Genomic DNA, 24438 nt, shown 5'->3' with positions numbered 1-24438 from the left:
GAACCTCTGATCTACATTAATTATCCCAACCAAGTAAAAGAAAGGGTTGAGAAACACTGTGCTCAGCAAATACTGCAGACCATCAGATTTGAAGAATGTAGCCCTTAAAGTTTGGTATACATGATACATGAATATCAGCAGTAACCCTAGAATGACTGTGTTGTATCATGACTGAACTTAGAGAGATGAATTTTTGCATGTAAAATTTGTAGTCACTTCTAATCAAACTCAAATCGCCTGGCACTCTAGGGCACTGAACCCCACATGGGCCTTCTCACCAATCCTTCTCTACTCCTTCCTTTCTTGCTCTGGAGATTAACACTTGACTATGGGCTAATTAAGGCTAAATTAATTTTAAAGGAAGCAAAGGTTATTGGGGTGGAAAGAAGAGAGAAGGAGATGAAGAATGATAACTGGACCAAAGACTATTACCTAGGAAAGGGTTCCTAAATATAGAAAAGCAGCATTGGCTTATGTGTACATGGATGGAGAACTACCTTCAGAATAGCTTATAAACTCATCTAGTCCAAGAAGAACTTACCAAGGCCCTATTACATTGAAAGTATTATCCTAGATGTTAAGAATATAAATACAATCTCCTCCCCAAAATGTCCCATCCACTCAAGACACTTACATTCTATGGGAGGTGGAGTGAGGATAAATGTATTATATTTATGGGACAAAGTGAATTCTATTCCAAGTTCAGAGACAGAACAACTTAGTGGTTTGGGAATATGCCAAAGTATTACCCAGAGAATAAATGCTGCTCCCAAAGCAAACTTTATCTAGTGAGCCCAGGCACTGGGAGCCCTCCCTCCCTCCGGGAGGAGGATGGACATTGAGAGCTACTCCAAGATCTTCCATTTAAGGAGGGCACCCAGGGTAGCCATATTTTCAGTTCCTAACTAGTTGTACTCCTTTGGACTTCTGTCTTTGAGTAAGGCACTCTTTGCTTCCCTCTGCCAACTTCTTTTTATGTGCTGTCTTCTCCCATTAGACTGTAAGCTCCTTGAGGGAAGGGGCTATCCGTCTTTTGCCTTTCCTTGTATCTCTAGTGCTTAGCACAGTGCCTGACACACAGCAGGCACTTAATAAATGCTGATGAACAGTTAAGGCAATGCTCCCAATTCCACCAGCTGAGAAAGCCTTCAGAGAAGGATCTACAGAACGAACAGTTAAAGTTGAGGAAGTCCTTTTTCTTAGGAAAAACAAATTTTCTGTTTCAAGACCACTAGACATATTAAAAAATGAAAACAGGTAGGATGCCAGCTCTCAGTCATGTGAGTTGAGACAAACACCCCATGGAATGGGGGTCAACCGTGATAACTTACATCCAGGTTCTGGAGACAGTACCAGCAGAATGTGTGCTTACAATTCTTACACATCATCTGAGCACAACCTTCATTCCGTTCAATGTAGACCCGGCAAACAGGGCACTGTTTAATGGGAGATTCCGTATCCATTCCAATGAGGGCCCTTGAAAAAGAAAGGATAAGGAGCAAGAAAATAAATGTTGACTATTCAATTAGCAAGAACTACCACTGTATCAACTAAGTAGGATGATAGGTGAGGAAAGAGGTCTAAGTAAGACCTAAGGTCTAAGTAAAACATAGCATCCTTCTTAGAAAGGATCTCTATTGAATTTCCAGCAGTGACAGTGACAGCAATTAAAGTCAACTTCATATTATCCATGCTGGTGTATGTGTATGTTTGTGTCTACACATGCCTGCACAGAAGTCACAAATGTGCATCCATGTGATTTTGGGGGGGAGGTTGGAAAATTGAGGATAGAAGGTCAACAGACCCCAAATATGTCATAAGGAGCTCAAAAGTCAGGATAACCAAAAATCAATTTACATTTGGCTTTGGAATGCACGGTTATTATTTTTATTGGGGTAGATTTATCTCTCTAACTGTGATTTGCTAAGCTAGCATAAAACATGAATTGGTATTCCTTGTGCACAGTGACTGTAAGAGAAATCCCTAGGAGTAAGCTATGAAGTAGGAGAATTAATTAAGCCCAGGATTAAAAAACAGTCATCTACATGTTAAGAATTAGAAAGCAAAATCAAGACTTGAATAATGAACAACATATGAGACAGAAATGACAAATATTTATGCTGCTTATAAGATAATGAGTTAAATAAACTAACTGTGACATCCCCACCCCACCCCCCTCAGACTGGGATGAGATAGTAGGTAATAATGTTGAAATCACCAGGAGAGGGGGAGGGGGTGAAAAGCAGGAAGAAGAAGAATGAATCATTGCCAGCACCCCTAGTCAGCTACAAAGGGCCATCAAAGATATAACAACCACAGTGTGAGAAAGACAGGAATGGCTAGTCAAGGTTTGACTATTATCAGTCTATTAAACCTGCCTGTAATCTGTACTATGCCTTTAACCCTGTTAATTGTTCATGTTTAATCCAAGGACATTAAGATATGTCAGTAATAACACTGAGAATCCTAAAAAGCTACATTACCAGCTTGGAAGCAGTGCTGGGGTCTTTCCATCGAATGGATTGTAACACTGGTTTCTATGTTACTGTTAATACAGAACACTCATAGCCCCAAGCAAAACCAGGGATCAAACACAAAGGTCATACTCAGGCAGCTCCTGTTTTAATAAAAAACCTCCTAGAACCAGATGGTACAAGTTTTACTGATTCATATCTCACCACCTCCCAAGCAGGGGTACCACCTTCAAAGAACTTGATTTCTTACATAATGTACAAACTATGTGACAGTAAGTATTCATTGCATTTTAAGAAGATTCCTTTCCTTGTGAATGTTTTCAATGCAATATGATATTTTTTACTCAGTAACCAGATCTCAAAACATCCTTTGGAGGAACGTAGGAGAATAAAATTTCTTGCCCCATCCAATAAATACAAGCAGGTAGATTGAGACACATAGACAATAAATAAGGAAGTAGATATATGGCTGAACCAGGATTGCCCATTGAGTTCCTACCAACCACAGTGACTCTCCCAACACCGAATGAGGCAAAGGAAACCAAATGAAAAACTCTGTACCTTCAATAATACCTGGAATATCTTTTAGCCCTAAATAATGTCTTAAGAAATACTCTCAACTGCAGGAGCATTTTTATGACATTCATGTATACTCCTAAAGAAAGTAGAAAAAGCGGTTACTCCATGCCACACTGAAGGTATTTAAAACCCTGGAAAGAGCATTTAAGGCTTCTAGAAAAGTTGGTAGATCACAGAACTTGAAAGTTGGAAAGGGCTTTGGCAGCAACCCTTCACACTAAAGGAATCGCTACTATAATCTCCCTGGTTGAGATAACAGATCTCTAAGAAATTTAATTCAGTCTCACCCATGTTCTGTTGGCAAGACAACAGGTTGGCTGTCCCGGCAAGAGCGATCAGCATGCCAGGTATCTTTGCAACATGAGCAGAACGTCAGGTGACAAGAAGGACATTCAACCTTTGTGGGCTGTCCTGAATTGTTCTGTTCAATATGGCACACAGTCTGGCAGTCAGCAACAGGACACCATGTCCGGCAAGGGTCCAAATGGACTTCTGGAATAAAAAGAAAGAAAATGATGGATGAATTCTCTTACTAGGGTCTTGACTTAAGTCATGAGTCCTGATTTTGAGAGCTGTACAAAAACCATTATCTGGAAATTAGGGTGTTTGTAACCTAATGCTTACATAGCAGAGTGCTGCCAAGGACAACTATTTCTACTAACTTCCCCTTCATTGAACCCATACTTAATTTACTTGGTCCCTGATCATTCCCCTCCCTCCACCCCATATTGTGAAATGTGCTTGCCACTGATCTCATGCCCTGATGACAAAGTTCAATGAAAAATGAATTAACAAGGAGAGTAATTACCACTCACAAAATAAACCCCCTTTCAGAAGTGTTTGTCTTAAGAACTCAAAATACACACACACACACACACACACACACAGCAATCACAGTCTCCTGAAATGGCCACTCGCCTCTATTTTCAAGAAATCTTGGATGTGATGAGTCTGCCAGGTATGCAACTTTTTTTGTTCATACACAGATCTGCACCTTCCCTTTGGCATTTGACCCTCACAACAGCCTTAGGAAACAGGTTATAGTGATTTCCTCTAATTAACAAAGGAAAATGAAGCAAATGGGGAAGCTTATCACAGGTAAAAATATATCTTGGAGCTACAGAACTAGAGCTAAAAACTATATCTCAAAGACCATCTAGTCTAACCTTTCCATGACATAGATGAGGAAAACTAAATCCCAAGGAGGTTAAGGGACTTGCCCAAGGTTACAAAGGTGAGCATCTGAGGTGGGATTCAAATCCAGGTCCTTTGACTCTAGGGTCCAAGGCTCTTTCCACTGCTATGATCAGAGTTTAAAGCCACAGAATTATAATAAGCTTTTTCATACTTCCACAAGAGTGAAACACTAGAAACGAACCAAAGGGGTACAAGTTATCCAAAAAAGAGAAAGGAGAAAGGTCCAGATGCATTATAAACATGGGATAAGGATTTCATGGAGCAGGCAAGATTCAATCAAAACATCACATGGATGTGATGTGATATGTGTGGTATCTTTCTCTTCAGAGGACAACAAAAGTCTTCCTCTTCAAGTGTACACACACCCTGCTCAGCTCCTTTACCGCTTTACAGTAAAAAATCCACCATTCTTTCCATCAAAGGTGACCTTTAGAGGAACAAAATCATGTGGAAAATGCTGGTACTCCTTGAGGGGTGGAATGGCCCTTTTCTCTCCGAACCGAAGGATTTGGAAACCTTTGTGCTGATGAGATTCTAATTTTAAAACTTCCTGCACTTGGGAATTTAGAGACAAGAGAAAACAAATTTGAAGGAGAGAGAAATGTAATAAGAGGCTGAGAGTTGGTCTAATTTCCCAAAGCAATACCTTCACAATCCAAATACTTAAAAAAAACCCACTCAAGTCAAAAGAGTGTCTATGAATGCTGTATTTATAACTTACCTGAGAACTGCAAAAGCTGGATATATTCTTATTAGAGATTTTTAGGACTAAGACATTCTCCTTAAGCACATGATATGTCTGTCCAGCATCAGGATTTGCAGCAAGGGAGGAGAGTAAGAAAAGGATACAGAAAGACAGCAGAAAGGATAGAGGCCTTGGAAAAATCTCATCGAAAGCAGAAGGCTGCATTCTACCCTTTTAGATATTCTCTGGCCCCAAGCATTAGGAGTTCTAATCAAGTCTTAGAAAGGTGACTCTCTGTCTTACATGGACCACCAAGAGAATGGTCCCTTGATTGACATCAGTTTTAAAAATAACATACTTAACATATAAAAATCTATAAATGCCAAACAAAAGTAGCAACATTTGTTTTGAGTAGTTCCAGAGGAAGGAATTATGTAACTAGGTCTTAAATGATATAATTTACTATTAGTTTACACACACATGTGTGTTTCTATGTGCCAATTCTATGTATTATTAGAAAATATGAATGCATATAAAGAAAAGTATGCAGATAAAGTAACTATATTTTAATTTATATGCTGGGAAAGAATAATTTTTATTTAATTGATCATAGTTGTTAGTATAATTTCAATATCAAATGTAGAAAGGGTAAGCAGACTAAATGATACTAAACAAATGAATAATTTCCAAACACCAATGTTATTGCAATAACAAACCTCAAAAAAATGGAAACTTTCCATTCAAAATGCTAAGTAAAGAAAAAAAAAAAACACCAGACCTTGAACTTGAAAGACCTAGATTCAAATCCCAGCTGAGCTATTTACCGTGGCTGGGTGATACTGGGCAAATCATTTAACATTTCTCAATTTAAACTTCCTCCTTCAACAAAATCAGGGAGTTGAACTGTATATTTCTAAGGTCACCTCCAGTTCTACAAATATGAGCCTATGCTATAAAATGTTCAGGATACATAAATGTGTGCACATACATACATACACATTAGGCAACTAGGTGGCACAGTGGATAGACTAGACCTGAAGTCAAGAACTCATCTTCCTGAGTTCAAATTTGGCCTCAGACATCTATTAGCTGTGTGACCTTGGGCAAGTGAACCAGAAAAGAAAATGGCAAACCACTCCAGTATCTTTACCAAGAAAATCCCAAAGGGGGTCGAGAAGAGTCAGAAACAACTGAAAAAACAACTAAACAATATATATGCTCTCTTTTTGGCTAGTTATACTTACATATAGGTATATATATATATATATATATATATATATATACATATATATATATATATATATACACATATATACATATATATAACAAATTGGAAGTGTTGTTTTACTTGCATGACAATTTTTGAAATACCCTCTTTTTAACATAGAGCAATAGAGACTGGACCTGTGATTTCATATTATATAAGAAACCCCTGAGTGAGGAAATTCCCTCTACCAAGGCAGGTTGACACCTTCCTGTAAGATATAACTCAAAGGGCAGCTAGGTGATGCAGTGAATAGAACAATGGTCCTGGAGTCAGGAGGACCTGAGTTCAATCCAACCTCAGACACTGGACACTTACTAGCTGTGTGACCTTGGGCAAGTCACTTAACCCCAAATGCCTTAACTCTCCCCTCCAAAAAGGAAAAAAAAAGATATAACTTAAAAGTCTTAGATGAGTTAGCTGCCTAGAAGCTCTGAGGGTTACAGAGCCCGTATGTATCAGTGGCATGACTTGAACCCAGGTGTTCCAGCTTTGAGTGTGACTTTCTATTCATTATACTACAATGTCTCTCTATCCACTAAACTTCATTGTATTATGAATTTTTAAAACATTAAAAATTACATTTTTGTGAAATAAAACTCTTAGTCCAATTTATTACCTGTATAAATTTGGGAAAATAAAATGCTTTTTCTGGGTTTGTTTCTTCATCTATAAAATGAGAAAGTTGAAATTGATTACAACTAAAGTCTTTTCCAGCCCGAAGTCTACATGATGCTATGTGATCTCAGCTATTTGAGGCCATAAGGAATGTACTGAATGTAAAACATTATCAACAATACTTATTGTTGCCATAACAAGGCAATAACACAAAGGTACAGAAATACAATGAAAGGACATACGGAGACAAATGAGACTTAAAAAAAAATTACTTTAACACATGCTCTGCTTTCCTTTTTCTCTAAAAACTTCCCAGACCCACGTAACTAATAACTATGCACTGTTTTGTTTGCAAACCTTCCTTCATGCCTTTGCTTCCCTGATTTTCTTCCATTCTCTTTCATTATTAATTTCTCATTGGGCATTATTTTTCTTTTCCCATACATCATTGAGGAGAAGGAAAGGAGCAGCTATTTCAAAGCTTCAGAATTTAGAGCTTAGCAATAGGTTCCCAATTCTGTCCTCTAAAAATTGACCACTACATAACCATTATGTCACCATGCCACCCTTAGCTACAAAAATAAAATTAAGCTCAACAATTTTTTTTAAATCTTTGAAAATTTGTCCACTGTGTGCGAGACTGAAAAACTACCTCTTCAACATCTACTTCATTTTAGGTGTCCAAATATTAGACAGAGAACTCAATGATATTTTGATGGATCTGTTATCCATATGGGTTCCTCCTCCTCCTCCAGTGATTCAGACTGTAACCACACTGTAACCACTTTTTCATCCTGAGTAATTGTTGTCTAAGTCTTCCTATAAATCCTCCCTATTGAGGTCACCTACTAAATCTCTCGATATTGAAGTGCCCACCAATGGAGGTGTGCATTCCTTCTCCTTAAGACTGAACCAGTCTTTTTCCTGGTTATATCTAATGACATCCTTTATAGTGCTTTTCTATCTTTTCCCATTTCTATAAATACTAATTTTTCTAAGAATAATCTATACATACATGGTATGTGTTTGCTGTTTATCATACCTGTGTTTAAGTAGTTTCTCTCAAAAGAACAGAAGCACCTTGAAGCCAGGAAGTTTCATTTTTATCCTTGTATCTCCAATACCTAGCCCACTGTCCAGCCTAAAGGAGACACTATAGGCTCACCATATAAATGAACAGAGAACATCCTTGATGAAAGTTTTGGGAAGGCAATAGGGAAGTTTTCACAAACAATATCTACTGCGCAGACCTCTGGTATAGATGATATCTACTATAGGGATTTGTGTTCTACACAGACAATAACAAAAAAGGGCACTTTGCTCACACATAGCATCACTCTGGCACATAACAGGCACTAAAAATGTCTACTGTATTAAATTAAATTGAAACCATCAACAGTCTTCCATTTAATAATGCTCTCCCAGGGCCAAAAGTGAAAGAATGGGACCTGAAAAGAAAGAGGAAGCTACAGACACCTAACAGGAACCTGGACTTCATGACTTCATGGTGCCCCCTCTATGAGAGTAGTGAAGAATTACTTTCCAGTATTTCACAATGTGGCTAATGACACATAGTTGTCTGCTTGCTTTATCTTCCTAGAGGTGTGAATGTTCATCCTTCATTTTTCAAAGAGGACCAATGATATCATGGATTGACGTCTTAACTTGCATGTGAATAGTATTTAAGTGAAGGAGGGTTGCACAAAGTTATCAGCCTCTCTCCTCAAGTGTCATCAAAGTCCAGTGATGGGACAAGAGTCGGATGACTGGCGCTGGCTCAGGATGCAGCAAATGATCTTGGCATCTTTGATTTCTGACCAAGCCCTAAAGCATTCCACAGCATCTGCTTCAGCCACCTTCATGGCTATTGGAACAAAAGTCTTCACATGCTTGGGGTAGACATCCCCTTAATTCACTGACAGGTTTAAGGGCTGTTGTTTACCCTCAACCTGGTTTAACCCATCAGCCCAGAGTGTGGCCAAGATGTGGCTGCTGCACATGCTACAGCTTCTTAGAGACATGGGTGAGATTTAGGTGACAGGTGCACAGAGTTGGTGCTCTATCCGCTGTTACACCTTGTTGCCTCATCCTTAAGTTATTTTATTTACATTACTCTATTTTAAGCATATACTACAGGTTCTTCTGGACAAACTGGGCTACTGGCTATTTCACTTTCAGCCTTAATTACCTTTGAATAAGACTTTGTCACCCTGACAACCTCTCCAACCCCTACTGGCCATGATCTCATCATTTCAAGGAAATGGAAAAGTAACTCTTCCCCAAACCTTATATTTCCACACATGCACACACACACACACACAAGATTGGAAAAACAACAATCTCTAAAGTTATTCTACCTTCAAAACTTCCTTGACTCTTATAGTGGTTAAAGACATGTCTATACTTGTTAGGCACACATTTACTTGAACCTGGAACCAATTCAAGGAAATTGGTCTGTGGGGGTTATGGGGGTAGGGGGGAGGGGGGAGGTAATGAGCTAAACCATGAGCTGAGCTTTGTGAGCACCTTGTTCCAACCAACTAAGCAAACCAATCTCTCCCCTCGATTCAATTAAATCAATATTTGCTGAGTGCCTATAGCACATGAAGCCCTGTACTGTGTACTTCAGTGTCATAAAGATGAATATGGTCCCTGTGTTCAAACTTTTATTTCATGGAAATAGGTTTAGCATGACTGCACATGTATAATCTGTATCAAAATGTTTGCCTTCTAGTGAATAGAGCACTGGCCCTGGAGTCAGGAGAACCTGAGTTCAAATGCGTCTCAGACACTTCACACACACACACACACACACACACACACACACACACACACACACACAATAGCTGTGTAACTTTGGGCAAGTCACTTAACCCCAACTGCCCTACGTTCCCCTCTCCAAAAAAAAAAGCAAAAAAAATGCTTGCCTTCTTAAGAAAGGGTAAGGGGACAAAGTGAGGGAGGGAATTTGGAACTCACACTTTTTAAAGATGAATGTTAAAAATGGTTTTCAATGTAATTGAGAAAAAAATAGTGATTTACAAGACTAAAATTCTATTCAGTAAAGACAATTCAACAAGTAAGCAGTTATTATTAACTATGAATTGTGGCAGGCACTGGAGATTCAAAAGGACCAAAAAATCCCACCAAAACCCTATTAGTCCCTGTCCTCAAAAAGAATATGAGGGGAAGGAAGGTGAGAAGAGAAAACCATTTGTGCATATATAAACATATAAAATAAAGTTAATTTTGGGGAGATAGTAATAATACCCAGGAGACTGGGGGAGGGTGAAATGAGGTAAGGCCTCATGGAGAAAGTGGCAATTAAGCTGTCCTATGGATTCTAAAGCAGCTAGGAAGTAGAGTAGATAAAACACCATCTCTGGAGTCAGGAGGATCTGAATTAAAATCCAGCTTACTTACTAGCTATGTGACCCTGGGAAAGTCACTTAACCATGTTTGCCTCTGTTTCCTCATCTATAAAATGAGCTGGAGAAGGAAATGGTGAAACACTCCAATATCTTTGCCAAGAAAACCTCATTTGGGCTCATAAGATGGATAAGACTCGTCTCAACAATAACAATGGATTTTCAGAGGTGGCAGTAAAGAGGGACAGCGTTTTGGGCATCTAGATGTTACAAAGCATAAAGGGCTGGGCCTCGAGTTAGGAAGGATCATCTTCCTGAGTTCAAATCTGGCCCCCATACACTTATTAGCTGTATGACTCTGACCAAATCATTTAACCCTGTTTGCCTCAGTTTCCTCATCTGTAAAATGAGCTAGAGAAGGAAATAGCAAACCACTCCAGGATCCTTGCCAAGAAAATCCAAATGGGATCACAAAGAGTCAGACACAACTGAACATAAACCCAGCGTAGGCTTTAGAAACCTTGATTAAAAAAAATTTTTTTAAAGCTTTAATCCAGAACTTATAATTCCTCCTCCTCCTCCTCTTCCTCCTCTGGCACTGAATAAGAAGTAAGTAATAACACTAAAAGCATTATCTCCTGGAGACTAATATTCATTCAGAAACACAAGGGGGGGGGTCAAAATGAAGAGAAAGGTAAGGTGGAGCTCCTCTCTGGCACTAAATGCAGCTGTTGTATGTGACAGGCTCCATGTGGCAGAGGATGTTTGAACCCTTTGTCTACACCTACAGTTTATAGAAAGACCACATCGACTATCTCATTTTATGAGGGTGATGTCATTCTAGGCCCCAATTCCATTTAAAAGGCCCTCTAATTTTCACACTTCCTTATGTATGGGGATGTCTTAAGGGTGACTGAAATTTTGGAATAGTAGCCTAGGCTCACAGGTCTTGAATTAGAAGGGACTTTGAGAATCATTTAGTCTACTTCCTTTCCCCTCATTATATAGTTGAGAGAATTGAAGCTGAGTTGGTTATAACTTGTCCAAGGCCACACAAATAATAAGGGACAGAAGGATTTGAACCCAACTCCTCTGATCCCAGAGTCTGTGTTCTTTGTACTGTGTGACCTCTTCTCTGCAAGGAAGCCTAGACGAGGTCACTGTATTCATTTCTCCTGTTTTGCTTTGTTACAAGAGATCTTTCATAAAGTGGGAGTAATCTGTAAATGTATACAGTATAAAATACATCAATAAATCTCAAAATGACAAAATTTTTTAATTAAATTTTTTTTGTTTTCTTTTTTTTGTTTTTTTGGAGGGGGAAAGGCAGGACAATTGGGGTTAAGTGACTTGCCCAAAGTCACATGGCTAGTAAGTGTGTCAAGTATCTGAGCCTGGATTTGAACTCAGGTCCTCCTGACTCCAGAACCAGTGCTCCATTCACTAGCTGCCCCTAAATCTTTTTAAAGTATAGCAGGAATAGCTGGCTGACTCAGAAGTCCTGCCTTCCAGTGCCAGTTCTGCTACTAACTTAGCTGTGTAACCTTGGACAAATTTCTTCATCTCTTGGTGCCTCAGATACCAAAAATGTAAAATAAGGAGGCTAAACCATCTCTAAGTAGTTGAGATTTTTGCAGGGCTTCTTAAACTTTTTCCTCTTAAGACTCTTTTAGCACTTCTTAAACTGTGACCCCATTTGGCCATTCCCCAACTGATAAATGATCAAAAGATATGAACAGTTTTCAGATGAAGTAGTAAAAGATATCCTTGGCCATATTAAAAAAATGCTCTAACTCATTATTGATTGAAGAAATGCAAACTGAAAAAATTCTGAGATACTGCCTCATACCTATCAGATTGGCCAATAGGACAGAAAAGAAAAATGACAAATGGTGGAGGGGATGTTGGTAGAGTTCTGTAGAGCAATTTGGAACTATGCCCAAAAGATTATAAAACTATGCATACCTTTTAACCTAGCAATATTATTACTAGGTCTGTATCCCAAAAGAGATTTTTAAAAAAACAAAACAAGGAGAAAGAACTATATGTGCAAAAAAAAATTTATAGCAGCTCTTTCCTGGTGGCAAAGAATTAGAACTTGAGGGGATACCTATCCATTGGGGAATGGCTGAACAAATTGTGGTATGTGATTATGATAGAATACTATTGTGCTATAAGAAATGATGAGCAGGATACTCTCAGAAAAAACTGGAAAGCCTTACATGAGCTGATGCAAAGTGAAATGCACTGTGTATAGAGTAACAGAAATATTGTAAGATGATTAGCTGTGAATGACTTAACTGTTCTCGACAATGCAATCAATGATCCAGGACAACTCTAAAGGACTTATGATGAAAAACGCTATCCCCAGAGAAAGAACTGACGGTGTCTGCATATAGACTAAAGCATACTTTTTTTTAACTTTCTTTTTCTTGAGGGTTTTTTTGGGGGGGTCTATGTTTTCCTTCACAACATGACTAATTACAAAAATGTTTTGCATAACTATACATGTATAACCTATATCAAATTACTTGCCTTCTCAATGAGGGGGAGGGAAAGGGCAGGGTGGAGAGAAGGGTTGAAGGGAGAAAAGGAGAGAATTTGTAACTCAAATTTTTAAAACAAATGTTAAAAATTGTTTTTGCATGTACCTGGGAAATAAAAAATACTAAATAAAAGAAAAAAAAAGATGTCCTAAAAAGAAATTGGGAAAAAAACCACACCTGAAAATAAGCAAACAGTTCTTAAGATAATCATAAGTATCAAGAGGATGACATTAAGAAGTAGAAAAAAGAGGGGCGGCCAGGTGGCTCAGTGAGTAAGAGCACTGGCCCCAGTGTCAGGATGACCTGGGGATCGAATCCAGGCTCAGATACTTATCACCCACCCAGAAACACCTGGCCGTGTAACCTTGAGCAAGTTACTTAACCCCAATTGCTTAAATAAAAAAAAAAAAAGAAGTAGAAAAAAGGTTGATGAAAAGTCATCAACATCCCCAGGCCATCTGCAATGTTGAGATACAGACCTATCTACAGGTCTATAGGATAAATTTAGGGAAATAAAAATAAGGTAATTCTGAAACGAAAATCTTTGTTTACATAAATTCCAGAACAGGTATTCTTTTTTTTTTCCTTTTTTTTTTTTTGCCTTTTGGAGGGCAATTGGGGTTAAGTAACTTGCCCAAGGTTACATGGCTAGTATTTTTGTGTGGGTGTTAAGTGTCTCAGGCCGGAACTGAACTTGGGTCCTCCCGACTCCAGGGCTGGCACTTTACTCACTGTGCCACCTAGCCACCCCAGAGCAGGTATTCTTAATGTTTTTTGTGTGTTGTACCTGGTGTTGTGGCCCTCTCTGGCAGTCTAGTGAACCCTATGGATCCCTTTTCAGAATATTTTCAATGCATAAACTGAAATACATATAATTATAAAGAAAACCAATTGTTCTGAAACACAGCTATGAAAATTTTTTAAACCAGTTTTATAGACCCTAGTTCTATAAACTCCTGTTGATAACTCCTGTTCTAAAGCACATTTATGAAACACATACAAATTTCTATTTACATACACCATGCCTAGCCTCTCTCCTTTGTTTAAAATACCTTTGCATCTTTTGTCTATGGCTATCCTATCCATCCTTCCAAGGTCCTAATAAAGTCCTACCTTTTCCATAAAATCTTCCCTGCGGATTCCAATTTGTATTGTCTTAATGTATTTGATATGACCAACATATAATAAGCCACACCTTTATTATTTATTACCTCATTCAGTAATTTATTCCAATCATTATTTATCAAGGTGATAAATAAAGGTTTTTCAAATGGGCACTACGTGCAAGGCCCTTTATTAATGTGAGTATGTTTCATCTTTCCAGTTAGATGCTAGGCACAGCCAACAGAAGAGCATTCTATTACCAGTCGCCAAAGACCCTGCATCCCCTCTGACCTAACACTACTGACCTCTTATTTCTTATAGCTCTTTCTTCCTTCAATCAGTTTACCAGGGGTGACAGGCTCTGGTAAAATTCTATCATTCTAACTAAACTCTTGAGAGGTAGCCATAGCTGTCATATTAAGCGCTGACTTTGGAATCAGGTAAACCCAGGGTTGAGGCTTCCATCTGACCATGCACAAATCACTCAACCTCTCACTCTTAGCCCCCAGGTACCTAAGTAGCATAGGAGATGCAAATCTGCCTCAACAAGAGCCACTTCCTTACCAGGAATTCCCTTCATGGATAAAATCATAGATCTGGCTTAAAAACAACTTGTAAAATCTCACAAAAGAAAAATTTATAAGCCAGAATACCGCAGGCTGGCTTTATGACCCTGGGGAAGTCACTTCAATCTGCAATGCCCCGAGATGACTCTTGAAAACTATAAATTGCAAAGAAGGTGTTGATAGGTGTTTCCTAACTGGAAGGTCCATAATCCAATGAAATCACAGGTCTGATCCATCCAATGAGAAGTAACTGCCACACAGCCTATAACATTTCAATCAACTAGTCATAACACTTGCTTCTCAGAAGGAGAGAGTCTACTTGGGAAACAAAATCACTGCCAGAAAGTTGTTTGTAAGTAGATACAGGGTAAAGGGAGAAGGATAACATTCAGGATATAATATTTCCCTAGTAGCTATTTCACCACCCAATCCATTTCCACAGCAGGCATCTACCAAACATATCTGAGCATCGGTGTTGGCGAATCAGGTGTCCACCCTCTCTTCTGATAGTGCTATTCTGTTATGCTGATGTATTTATTTGCTGACTCTCCTTTTCCTAGACTCCATGTGTGCCCCACCCCAACTTCTGTTCTCATTTATAATTAACACGTTAGGATTTCCAAGATTACAATGTTTATTATGTTAGTAACAGTCATAGTATTCTCTCTGACGCTATTTACTCATCACTTACTTGGGGAGACTGCTGTGAAGTACCCTGGTGTCGTGAGCATCACATAAATAGATCGTCTTTTATCTGTCCTTCAATTGACTCTTTAACCCTCAAATGTAAAATGGATCCTTCACTTATGTTTCAGAGAGGGCCATTTTCTGACTTTACTTCCCAAATTCTAGGGATACTTTAGAGTACCCCTTTTTCGGAGACTACATGTCAAAGTATTGGGATAGGAGCTGTGGGCACAAATAGAAAAAGAAGCCAGTCCCTGAATTCAAAGGGCCCACATTCAAATTGGGGGGACAACACATAAAGGAGGGCTCAGCTGCAAGGAGAAGCCCTGGAATATTCCCAAACATACATCTCCTGAACCCTGACCTCCCTATCCAGTCAATAAACCTTACATCTGACATTCAACACCTCTACAACAGAATTTATGCTGTTAAATATGACCCTCAGCCTAGATTTCCTACCAAATCCCCCCTTTCTATGACTAGAAGTATCACTATCTTGGGCTTTTAACTTCATATCCACCTTTGATTCCCTCATTCTCCTGAATACTTAGATTGGTAGTTGATCTACCAATGGATCTACTAAAGGCGATAAGCCACATGGGAACAAGCACAGTATATTTGGAATGCCTAAAGAGTGCTGTGAGAGTATATCCAGAGGATCCATCACTTCTGGCTGAGGGTGATAGGAGAAGATTTCCTGTGAGGAGTGGCATTTGTGCTGGGAGCTGGAAGCTGGTTAAGATTGTAATAGGCTTGGGGTGGCTAGGTGGCACAGTGAATAGAGCACCAGCCCTAGAGCTAGGACAACCTGAGTTCAAATCTGGCCTCAGATGCTTGACACACTTACTAGCTGTGTGACTTTGAGCAAGTCACTTAACCCCAATTGCCCTCCAAAAAGAAAAAAAAAATTAAAAAGATCGTAATAGGCAGCAGTTGATGTGGGGAAAATGGGGTGAATGGTATTATGAGGAAAGACAATAAATAACACAAGAAAAGGCACAATGGAGATGGAAGAATTAAGTATGTTCCATAAACAATGAGTAGTTTGGTTTGACTGTGGCTTGTGCTGATTGAAAGGGTGGTGTGGAAAGTGCATTCGCTTTGGAATCAAAGAGGATGGGTGTGATTCCTGCCTCTGACACTAATACCTATGTAACAAAACCCCTTAATCTTTCTGGGGCTCAGTTTCCTCATTCATATAATGAGGGTGTTAGATTACAGAACTTCTGAGACTCCTTAGCAACAGCTAAGATGGTACAATGTAAGGAGTGCTGGATTTGCAGAGAGCAAATCCTGTGTTAAAATTCTGTCTCAAAAACTTACAACTTATGAGACCCTGTGCAAGTCAACTAACCTCTCCTCATCTATAAGATGGAAAGAATAATTGCACCTACCTCACAAAGGTGTTGTAAAGATCAAAGGAGATAACATATGGAGAGTACTTTGCAAACCTTAAAGTGCTATATAAAATGTTATTATTCTCAGTTGTGTCCCACTCTTCATGACTCCATTTGGCAAAGATACTGGAAAGGTTTGCCATTTCCTTTTCCAGTTCATTTTACAGATGAGGAAACTGAGGCAAACAGGAGTAAGTACTTACCCAGGGTCACATATCTAGTAAAAGTGTCTGAGGTCAGATTTGAACTCCAGGCCCAGTACTCTATCCACTACGCCACCTCACTACCCCTGCTATTATTAGGAAGTTTTTCCTGACATCATGCCTAAACTGGACTGTCTGCAACTTCTCCCCACTGTACCTGGTTCTACCCTCACAGGTCAAACAAAACAAGTTTGATCTGTCCCACACATGATAGCTATCCAAACTTGGACACAGATATCATAGCCCCTCTGAAAATTTAGCATTCTCCAGGCTAAACATGCTTCAGCCAATCTTCATATGACATAGTCTCAAGGCCACTCATTATTCCAACTGCTCTTCTCTGGTTATTGTCCAGCTTTCCAATGTACTTCTGAAACTGAGGTGCCCAGAGCTGAATACAACCCTCCAAAAGAGATCTGACCAAGGCACAACAAAGAAGAGACCATCCCGCTTCTCTTGATGGAGTCTAAGATTGAATTAGCTTTTTCAGTTGCCACACCACACTGCTGCTTCATACTAAGCTTGCAATCCACTAAAATCCCCAGATCTTTTTCAGAACAATTGATATATAACCATTCCTCCCCTGTATTATATCTGTGAGGTTGCTTTTTTCATACCAAAGTTTAAGATTTTATATTTGTCATTTTTGAATTTCATCTCATTAGATCTCTTTGGATCCTATTATCTACTTTGTTATCTATCCCTCCCATCTTTGTTTTTACCTGTAAGTTGAATGAGCATGCCATCTATGCCTTTATCTGAATTCTTAAAAAAAGGACAGCCAGGTGGCACAGTACATGTAGCACTGGGTCTGGAGTCAGGAAGACATGAATTTAAATCTCACCTCAGACTCTTACTACCTAGATGACTTAACACCCTTTGCCCTTAGTTTCCTCATCTGCAAAATGAGCTGGAGAAGGAAATGGCAGAATCTTTGCCAAGAAAACCCCAAATGAGGTCATGGACATGACTGAAAAATGACTCAACAATACATTTTTTTAAAAGAATATCTATCTGGGGTGCTGACATATTGGCAATGAAATATTAACAACTATTTTGAGTATGTCTACTCAACCAGTTCTTTAGTCTGGGACTAGATCATTGAGGGAAGCCTTAGAGTTCATTCAGTGAGCCATAGGGACATGGATTTTTGGGAAGAAAGATTAACCTGGTGGTGATATATCAGATGGACTGGTGGTATGAAGAGACAGGAGCTGAAACGGATAGCCAAGAAGGTATTACAATAAAGCCAGGCTAAAAGTAATTAAGATCTGAACCAAATACAGTAAAAATTAAAATTATACTAATAAAAATTAATAATATTAATATTAGTGACAACAACAATAGCACTTATATAATGCTTTAAGGTTTGCAAAGAACTTTATAAATATAACATTTTATCCTCACAATAACCCTAGGAGGTAGGTGTGAAGCATTCCTTGAAGGGAGAATCTACAGAACTTGGCATACAACTGGTATGGGTGGTAGGGAGGAGGCAAGGTCAAGGGAGAAGTTAAACACAATTCTAAAGATTCCAAATTTGGGTATCTGGAAAATTGATAATGCTCTTAAGAAAAATAAGGAAGCATGGGAAAACTCTGTAAGTTCCACTATTAGAGTGAAGTTATAAAAAGGTCAATTATAGAAAGAATAACTTATAATACCCCAATAGGACCTCCAGATGAATTTATCTTAAAGTCAGTTAAGATATATAGATTTGGATAAATATTTGGGAGTCTCCCACATTAAGCAAACAGCAATCTCTTTCTTTTCCTCTCTCTGTCATATACTTTTTAAGAATCTACTACATACAAGGAAGGCCTTGTGCTGGTGCTTGGAATACAAAAACAAAGGAGAAATGATCACTATCCTCAAAGATTTTACTATTCAATTGATTATGTACCTTTATTACAGTTATCCCTTACACATTGCAACTTTACCCACCTTGGGTTTCCATATATTGAAGACCAGCGTAAGAAATTAAAAGGGAATTTGGGGGGAGTTTTGCAGAAGTCGCAGACAACATGAGCAGGCCAGCAGATAACACAGAAAAAGTTTAGAAATTCAGAAATGCACAAAATATACGCATAGGGTTATATAATATCAACATGTTTTATATTTATGAAGGGAAATTTTTCTAAATTGTTGGGGGCATTGTGCTTCTAACCCTCACAATGTGGGATATGTATTTTCTAACGTTTTCCTGCAAATATACCTGATTCTGTTCACTCTATTCCTCAATGTCTTAGCACAGTATCAAGTGTGTAGTAAGAACGCATAACTACTTGCTGAGTCATCAATTTTTATCTTTGTAGTTTTGGGGGATGGAGGAGGGGTAGAAGAAGAGATATTGAAAGGGCTCACCAACTTTAGCTTAAACTTCTTTGAGGTTAATTATTGTTCTCTTCCAATGAAAATTTTCCCCAATTCCTCATTGCAGCTTTGAGGTGATACTGATTTTTGAAGATTATGACAATCATACACAAGCTTTGGCAGGTCCTACCCAAAGAGAGAGGCCCAGCAACAGCTCAAACTGAGTTTCTGTTCCTTGAGCAACAGCCTAACTCATTTCAAAGAAAAGTTGGTCAACCAGTTGGCTACGGGGTGGCATGTTTCAGCCACGGTATGCTCTCAAAAGACTGTTTACTTAGTCAACATCCACAAAATCAAATGCCTTTGAAGCTTCCAGTGAAGAAGTTAAGAACACCACCGCAAGTTAGTTCAACTTGGTCTCCCATAAAACCACAGAAAAACACAGGAGTACTCCAATGAGCTCAGATTTTAAAAGGACATGTTCATAAGATGGAAGAATGAAAAAGCGCTTCTTCCTCTAGAGCATATGATTAAGGAAGACCAAAGCCCAGACTGAGTCAAGGCTTATAAATTGACCAAGGACAACAACAAGGATTGTTTTATGGATGTTCAGAACAAGAAGGACAAAGAAAGAATCAACTAGCTGCTTGGGACAGATAGTTTAATAATAATGGAGGACAGAAAGAAAGCAAAGCTATTATTATTGTTATTGAGACTGCAAGCTCTCAAGGGCAGGGACTGTCTCTTGCCTCTTTTTATATCCCCAGAACTTAGAATAGTGCAAGGCACATAGTAGGCATTTAATGAATGTTTATTGATTATTGATTGTTTTTTGCCCACCATGGAAGATGATCTTTAATCTGGAAAGAATAAAATAGACACAATTAACAAGGAATGTAAGATAATATATAATAACTAGAATTCACATAGCAGTTTAAAGTTTGTGAAACACTTTACAAATATCATCTCATTTGATCCTCATGACAATGAGGGAGGTGATGTTATGAACCCCATTTTACAGATGAGGAAACCAAGGCACAGCAGTTAAATGATTTGCCCCGAGTCACATAGCTAGTATAAATCTAAAGCTGAATTTTAACTTAAATCTTCTTGACTCAAGACATGATGATATGAAGTCATCTAGCTGCTTTAATTAAATTCAAGTTTCCAGCCTCAGACAAATTACATCCAAAGGATTTTGAAAGAATTTGATGGTGTGAACTCAGAAAAACATAGCTGGAAAATTTTGTGAAACTGTGTAGAATGAGAAAGGTATCATTAAATTAGATTACTAAACTAGATGGCCAAAAGTATTAAAACTAACGAGATTATATTTATCCCTATCACATGGTCCAAGTTCTACATAAAACTTTAATCAAATCAACTGCACAAGTACAGGTGGGGGAGAGACTTGGCTCAGAAGAAAGAGATGGAAAGGCCTTTGTTCACTGAGTTCAGTAAAAGCCAGAGTGACTTGTGTGTTTGCCAAGAGGTAATGAGTATGGTATCTAGAATAAGGGAGATGACCACACTACAGTTTTAATCAGCATAACTAGACAAAATGGAAGGCAAGTGAGGTGGCACAGTGGATAGAGTGGATGTGGAGTTGGGAAGATTCATCTTCCTGAGTTCAAATCTGGCCTCAGACACTTACTAGCAGTGGGACTCTGAGCAAGTCACTTAATCCTGCTTGACTCAATTTCCTCATCTGTAAAATGAGTTGGAGGAGGAAATGGCAAACCATTCCAGTATCTTTGCCAAGAAAACCCCAAATGGGGTCATGAAGAGTCAAAAATGACTTGAAATACAAGTAGCAAAAGGAAATAATACATATGATGTCTACAAGAGTGTAAAAAAAAAGAATCACTAGAAGGAAGTGGAACTCTGAGTAATGAAAAAACAAACAATGAAGGCCCCAGAGAAAAGAGAATGAAGCATACTTCTTCCTTCCTTCTGGCAAAGAAGGTGGAGGACTGCTATGACAGAATACTGTTAATTATCATTAGACACAATCTCAGTATTACATGCTTCTGCTTAATTTTTCTTAATTAGTTAAGTTTAATTAATAATTAAGTTTAATTTGCTTAACTTTTTTTCTTTATCACAAAGAAGGATTCAAATTAGGGAGTGGGAAAAGGCTTTGTTATAAAGACAACAGGCATTAATAGAGTATATTTGAAAAGATCTCCCCTTATAGCCAAAAGTAGCTTTCATAGACATGGGCCACCTTTGCAATTCTTAGGAGTTTTCTCTGGAAATGAAAAGAGATCTTGTTTCCTCTGAGGTTACCTAATCCACATTCTTGGGAGCAAAGATCAAGGCAAAATACTCCTTCACCTCACAATAATTTGAATTATTTTCAGCTATCTTCAGCAATCCAAACTATGCTAAAGAAAGAGATATAAAGACAGAATGCATATACTTATAAACATGTTGAGCTCCAACTAAAAGGCCTTCCACTTGTAGCATCCCATGAAAGGGCTTTATGTAAGTATTGCCTTCCACAGTACCTAGCACAATGTACAGCCCTAGAAGTAGACACAGAAAGAACTTCATAAATGTTTTAATATCTTTTCCTGCATAGTTCCAAGCTGCTTTCCAGAACTGTAGGACCAACTCATAGCTCCAACAACAATGTATTACTGTGCCTCTGTTTCCACATTCTCAGCAATGACTACTTTCCATTTTCTATTATCTTTTTTTTAATTTGAAGGGTACAAGAAACTGGATTTGTTTTAGTTTACAGTTCTCTTATTGCTACTGATTAGGCAATTTTTTTTTTATCACTGATGATCACTTATATTTTTTCTTTTGAAAACATATGCTCATATCTTTTGATCAGTTGTGTACTGGGAAATAGATTTGGTGCTTACTTATTTGTACCATTTCCTTATATGTCTGTCGATCTGTCTGTCTTTCACACACACACACACACACACACACACACACACATAAGAGTCTTATTCTTGTTGCATAGATTGTGTTCATTAAAAAGTTTTTGAATTGTATATAATCATAACTATATTTTGTCCTTTCCAATATTCCCTGTCTTATTTGATTATGAGATTATGGTTATTTACTTTTCAATTTAGAACTTAATATAGTATTAATGGTGTAAGTTTAAACTTGTTTACTGCCAAGGTTCTTTGTAGTTTTCCTCTCAGTTCTTGTAGAACACAGAGTTCTTCTGTGAGTAGCTTGTGATCTTCGGATTATCAAACACTGGGCTACTATGTTCAACTGCTTCTGGCTCATTACTTATCTAGTCTGTTCCATACTGACCTACTTTCTATTTTTTAACCCAAGGAACGTGGTGCTAAAACATCTTCTTCCTTTCTACACTGAGATATACTAGAAGTTTAAATGAACCTGAGGATTTGGGCACTATTTCAAGAAGACCTTTACAAATGATATTGGATTCACTTCTGTTGGTTTGTTTTTTAATCAAAATCTGTGATTTCACTGGTATAAGGAATTTCTCATGAGAAAGCTTCCACTATAAATATAGAGTAGGCCTCAGTTTACTCACCTGTAAAATAAGGCAACTGGACCAAGTAGCCTTAGCCTTGGAGGCCTAGAGCTATGATCCCAGATGCTTCTAGTCTTAGAGAGCTGCCTTTGGTACTGAGAAGTTAGGTGACATTACATGTGATAGGTGAGACATATTGGGTTCATTACTCCGACATCACATAAAGCAAGAGATTAATAAAAGTATACAAGATGGTACCACTAGCTTGATTGTATTAGTAAGAGTGCAGGTTAGCACGGATAACCAAAATCTACAACTAATAGGACAACCGTACAGTAGCTTGGCCTTCTCCTCTCACCAAATCTTATAATAAAACTAAAGAACAGAAAGGTTAAGGAAGTCTATACTTAATCTTTAATTTCCTCTTCCTACTCTCTGGGAGGAGATGTGAAGAGATTATTGTTATTGTTCAGTTGTTTCAGTCATGTCTGACTCTCAGTGAACCCGTTTGGGGTTTTCTTGGCAAAGATACTGGAGTGGTTTGCTCTTTCCTGCTCCAGATGAGGAACTGAGGGAAACAAGGTTAAGTGATTTGTCCTGGGTCATCATACAGTAATATATAGTAAGTGTCTGAGGCTAGATTTGAACTCAGGAAGATGAGCTTCCTCATCTCCAGGCCTAGTGTTCTATCCACTCCACCATCTAGCTATCTGCCAAGAGATTGCCAGAAGTCAATCAGAAGAGGCAGGAGAAAAATCAAGGGCTCATATAATCAAACTGTATATCTTCGAGTTAACACTACAACTAAATCCTTAATATGAACCCAGTAGGGAGGTGATTAACTAATGACATTTGCTAACAGAGAGATGGAAGAATAAAAGCAGGCTTCTATCGGAATTTACTTAGGGAAAGCACAATTGATGACTAATATAATGAATCACCATACGAGAAAGCAGACTAGTGCTGATGCCCCTTCCTACACATCCATGAGATTAAGTTACATGAAGTAGGAAATACTGCATAGAATTGTGTAGCTTTTTTTCACTCTACTTCCGTTTTCTGCCAATTCCTGGAAAATACATTCTGAGAACCAAAATGACCATTTCCTTGACCCCAATGTTGTTTTTATCTTTTCAGTTTTCAGAAACTGATATTGCAGCACTGTTTCCCCATTTAACTACATTGGCAGGAGAGGTAAGCTACTTGTTTGTTACCATGCTTTATACATGCTCAGTAAACATTACAATCTTCTTATTGCTTTTCTCTCCCATCATGGGGCTATGCCAGGAAAGGCACTAAATGAAATTTTACTGTTATCGTGAGAAATCCTGCATGCACATGCTGGTCCAATTGCTGGAGGAAATAAAACACGCCATTTTAACTTTTATGAGCTGCTGAATTTTAGTCATTCCAAGGATTTGGTTGTTCCTGGTATCTCAGAGGAAAAAAAAAGTCTCTGAAATTCAATTCATTGTATTTATAGGTAAGGTACTCTGCCAAGTGTTAGCCATACAAAGATGAAACTGCACAGTTCCTAGCCCCAGGGAGCTTACTGGCGATAAGACAGAGGCACAAATGCCCAGAAGACAACTTACAATGTGATACAGGGCTTAAAAGATAGTAGACATAAAGCTAAATGACAAGGTATAGTAGGAAGACTAAGAAATCTGGATTCAAGTTTCAGTTTGGCCACTAAATTAGCAATATGATCTCAGGGAAATTGTGACCTCTCTACATTCCAGTTTCCACATCTGTAAAATGAGGAAGTCAGACGTGAACTCTACGGCCCCTTAGAAGCTTAGTGATTCTAAGATTGGCATAATCGATGTACACAGAAAAAAAAAAAGAAAGTTTCCACAGGAAGCCAATGATTGTGTTCATCTTCAGTGAGAAGAATTAAGCTTTTTAAACTGTAATGTAATTCTTAGAGATGAGGTAGTGTTTAGGCAGTCCAGTAAAGCCTATGGA

At 38.3% G+C, this 24438-nt stretch overlaps 1 protein-coding gene across 4 annotated transcripts in view; it reads right to left on the bottom strand.

The window, feature by feature from the left end:
* Window positions 1-24438, bottom strand: part of RNF144B (ring finger protein 144B) — a 259881-nt gene that overhangs the window by 13188 nt on the left and 222255 nt on the right. For all 4 annotated transcript variants that reach the window (XM_069092485.1, XM_069092484.1, XM_069092486.1 and 1 more), the window contains 2 exons: window positions 3341-3545; window positions 1332-1476 (listed from right to left, as the gene is read on the bottom strand). In XM_069092485.1, the coding sequence (XP_068948586.1) occupies window positions 1332-1476; window positions 3341-3545 (350 nt within the window). The remainder of the gene's footprint in view (window positions 1-1331; window positions 1477-3340; window positions 3546-24438) is intronic.

Source organism: Petaurus breviceps, unplaced genomic scaffold (assembly GCF_028583685.1).
Source record: "Petaurus breviceps papuanus isolate PSGF00001 unplaced genomic scaffold, PetGlider_PUasm1.0 190, whole genome shotgun sequence".
Classification (NCBI taxonomy): Eukaryota; Metazoa; Chordata; class Mammalia; order Diprotodontia; family Petauridae; genus Petaurus; species Petaurus breviceps.
The sequence above is the reverse complement of the archived record's forward strand: the minus strand, read 5'-3'. Positions and strand labels throughout refer to the sequence as shown.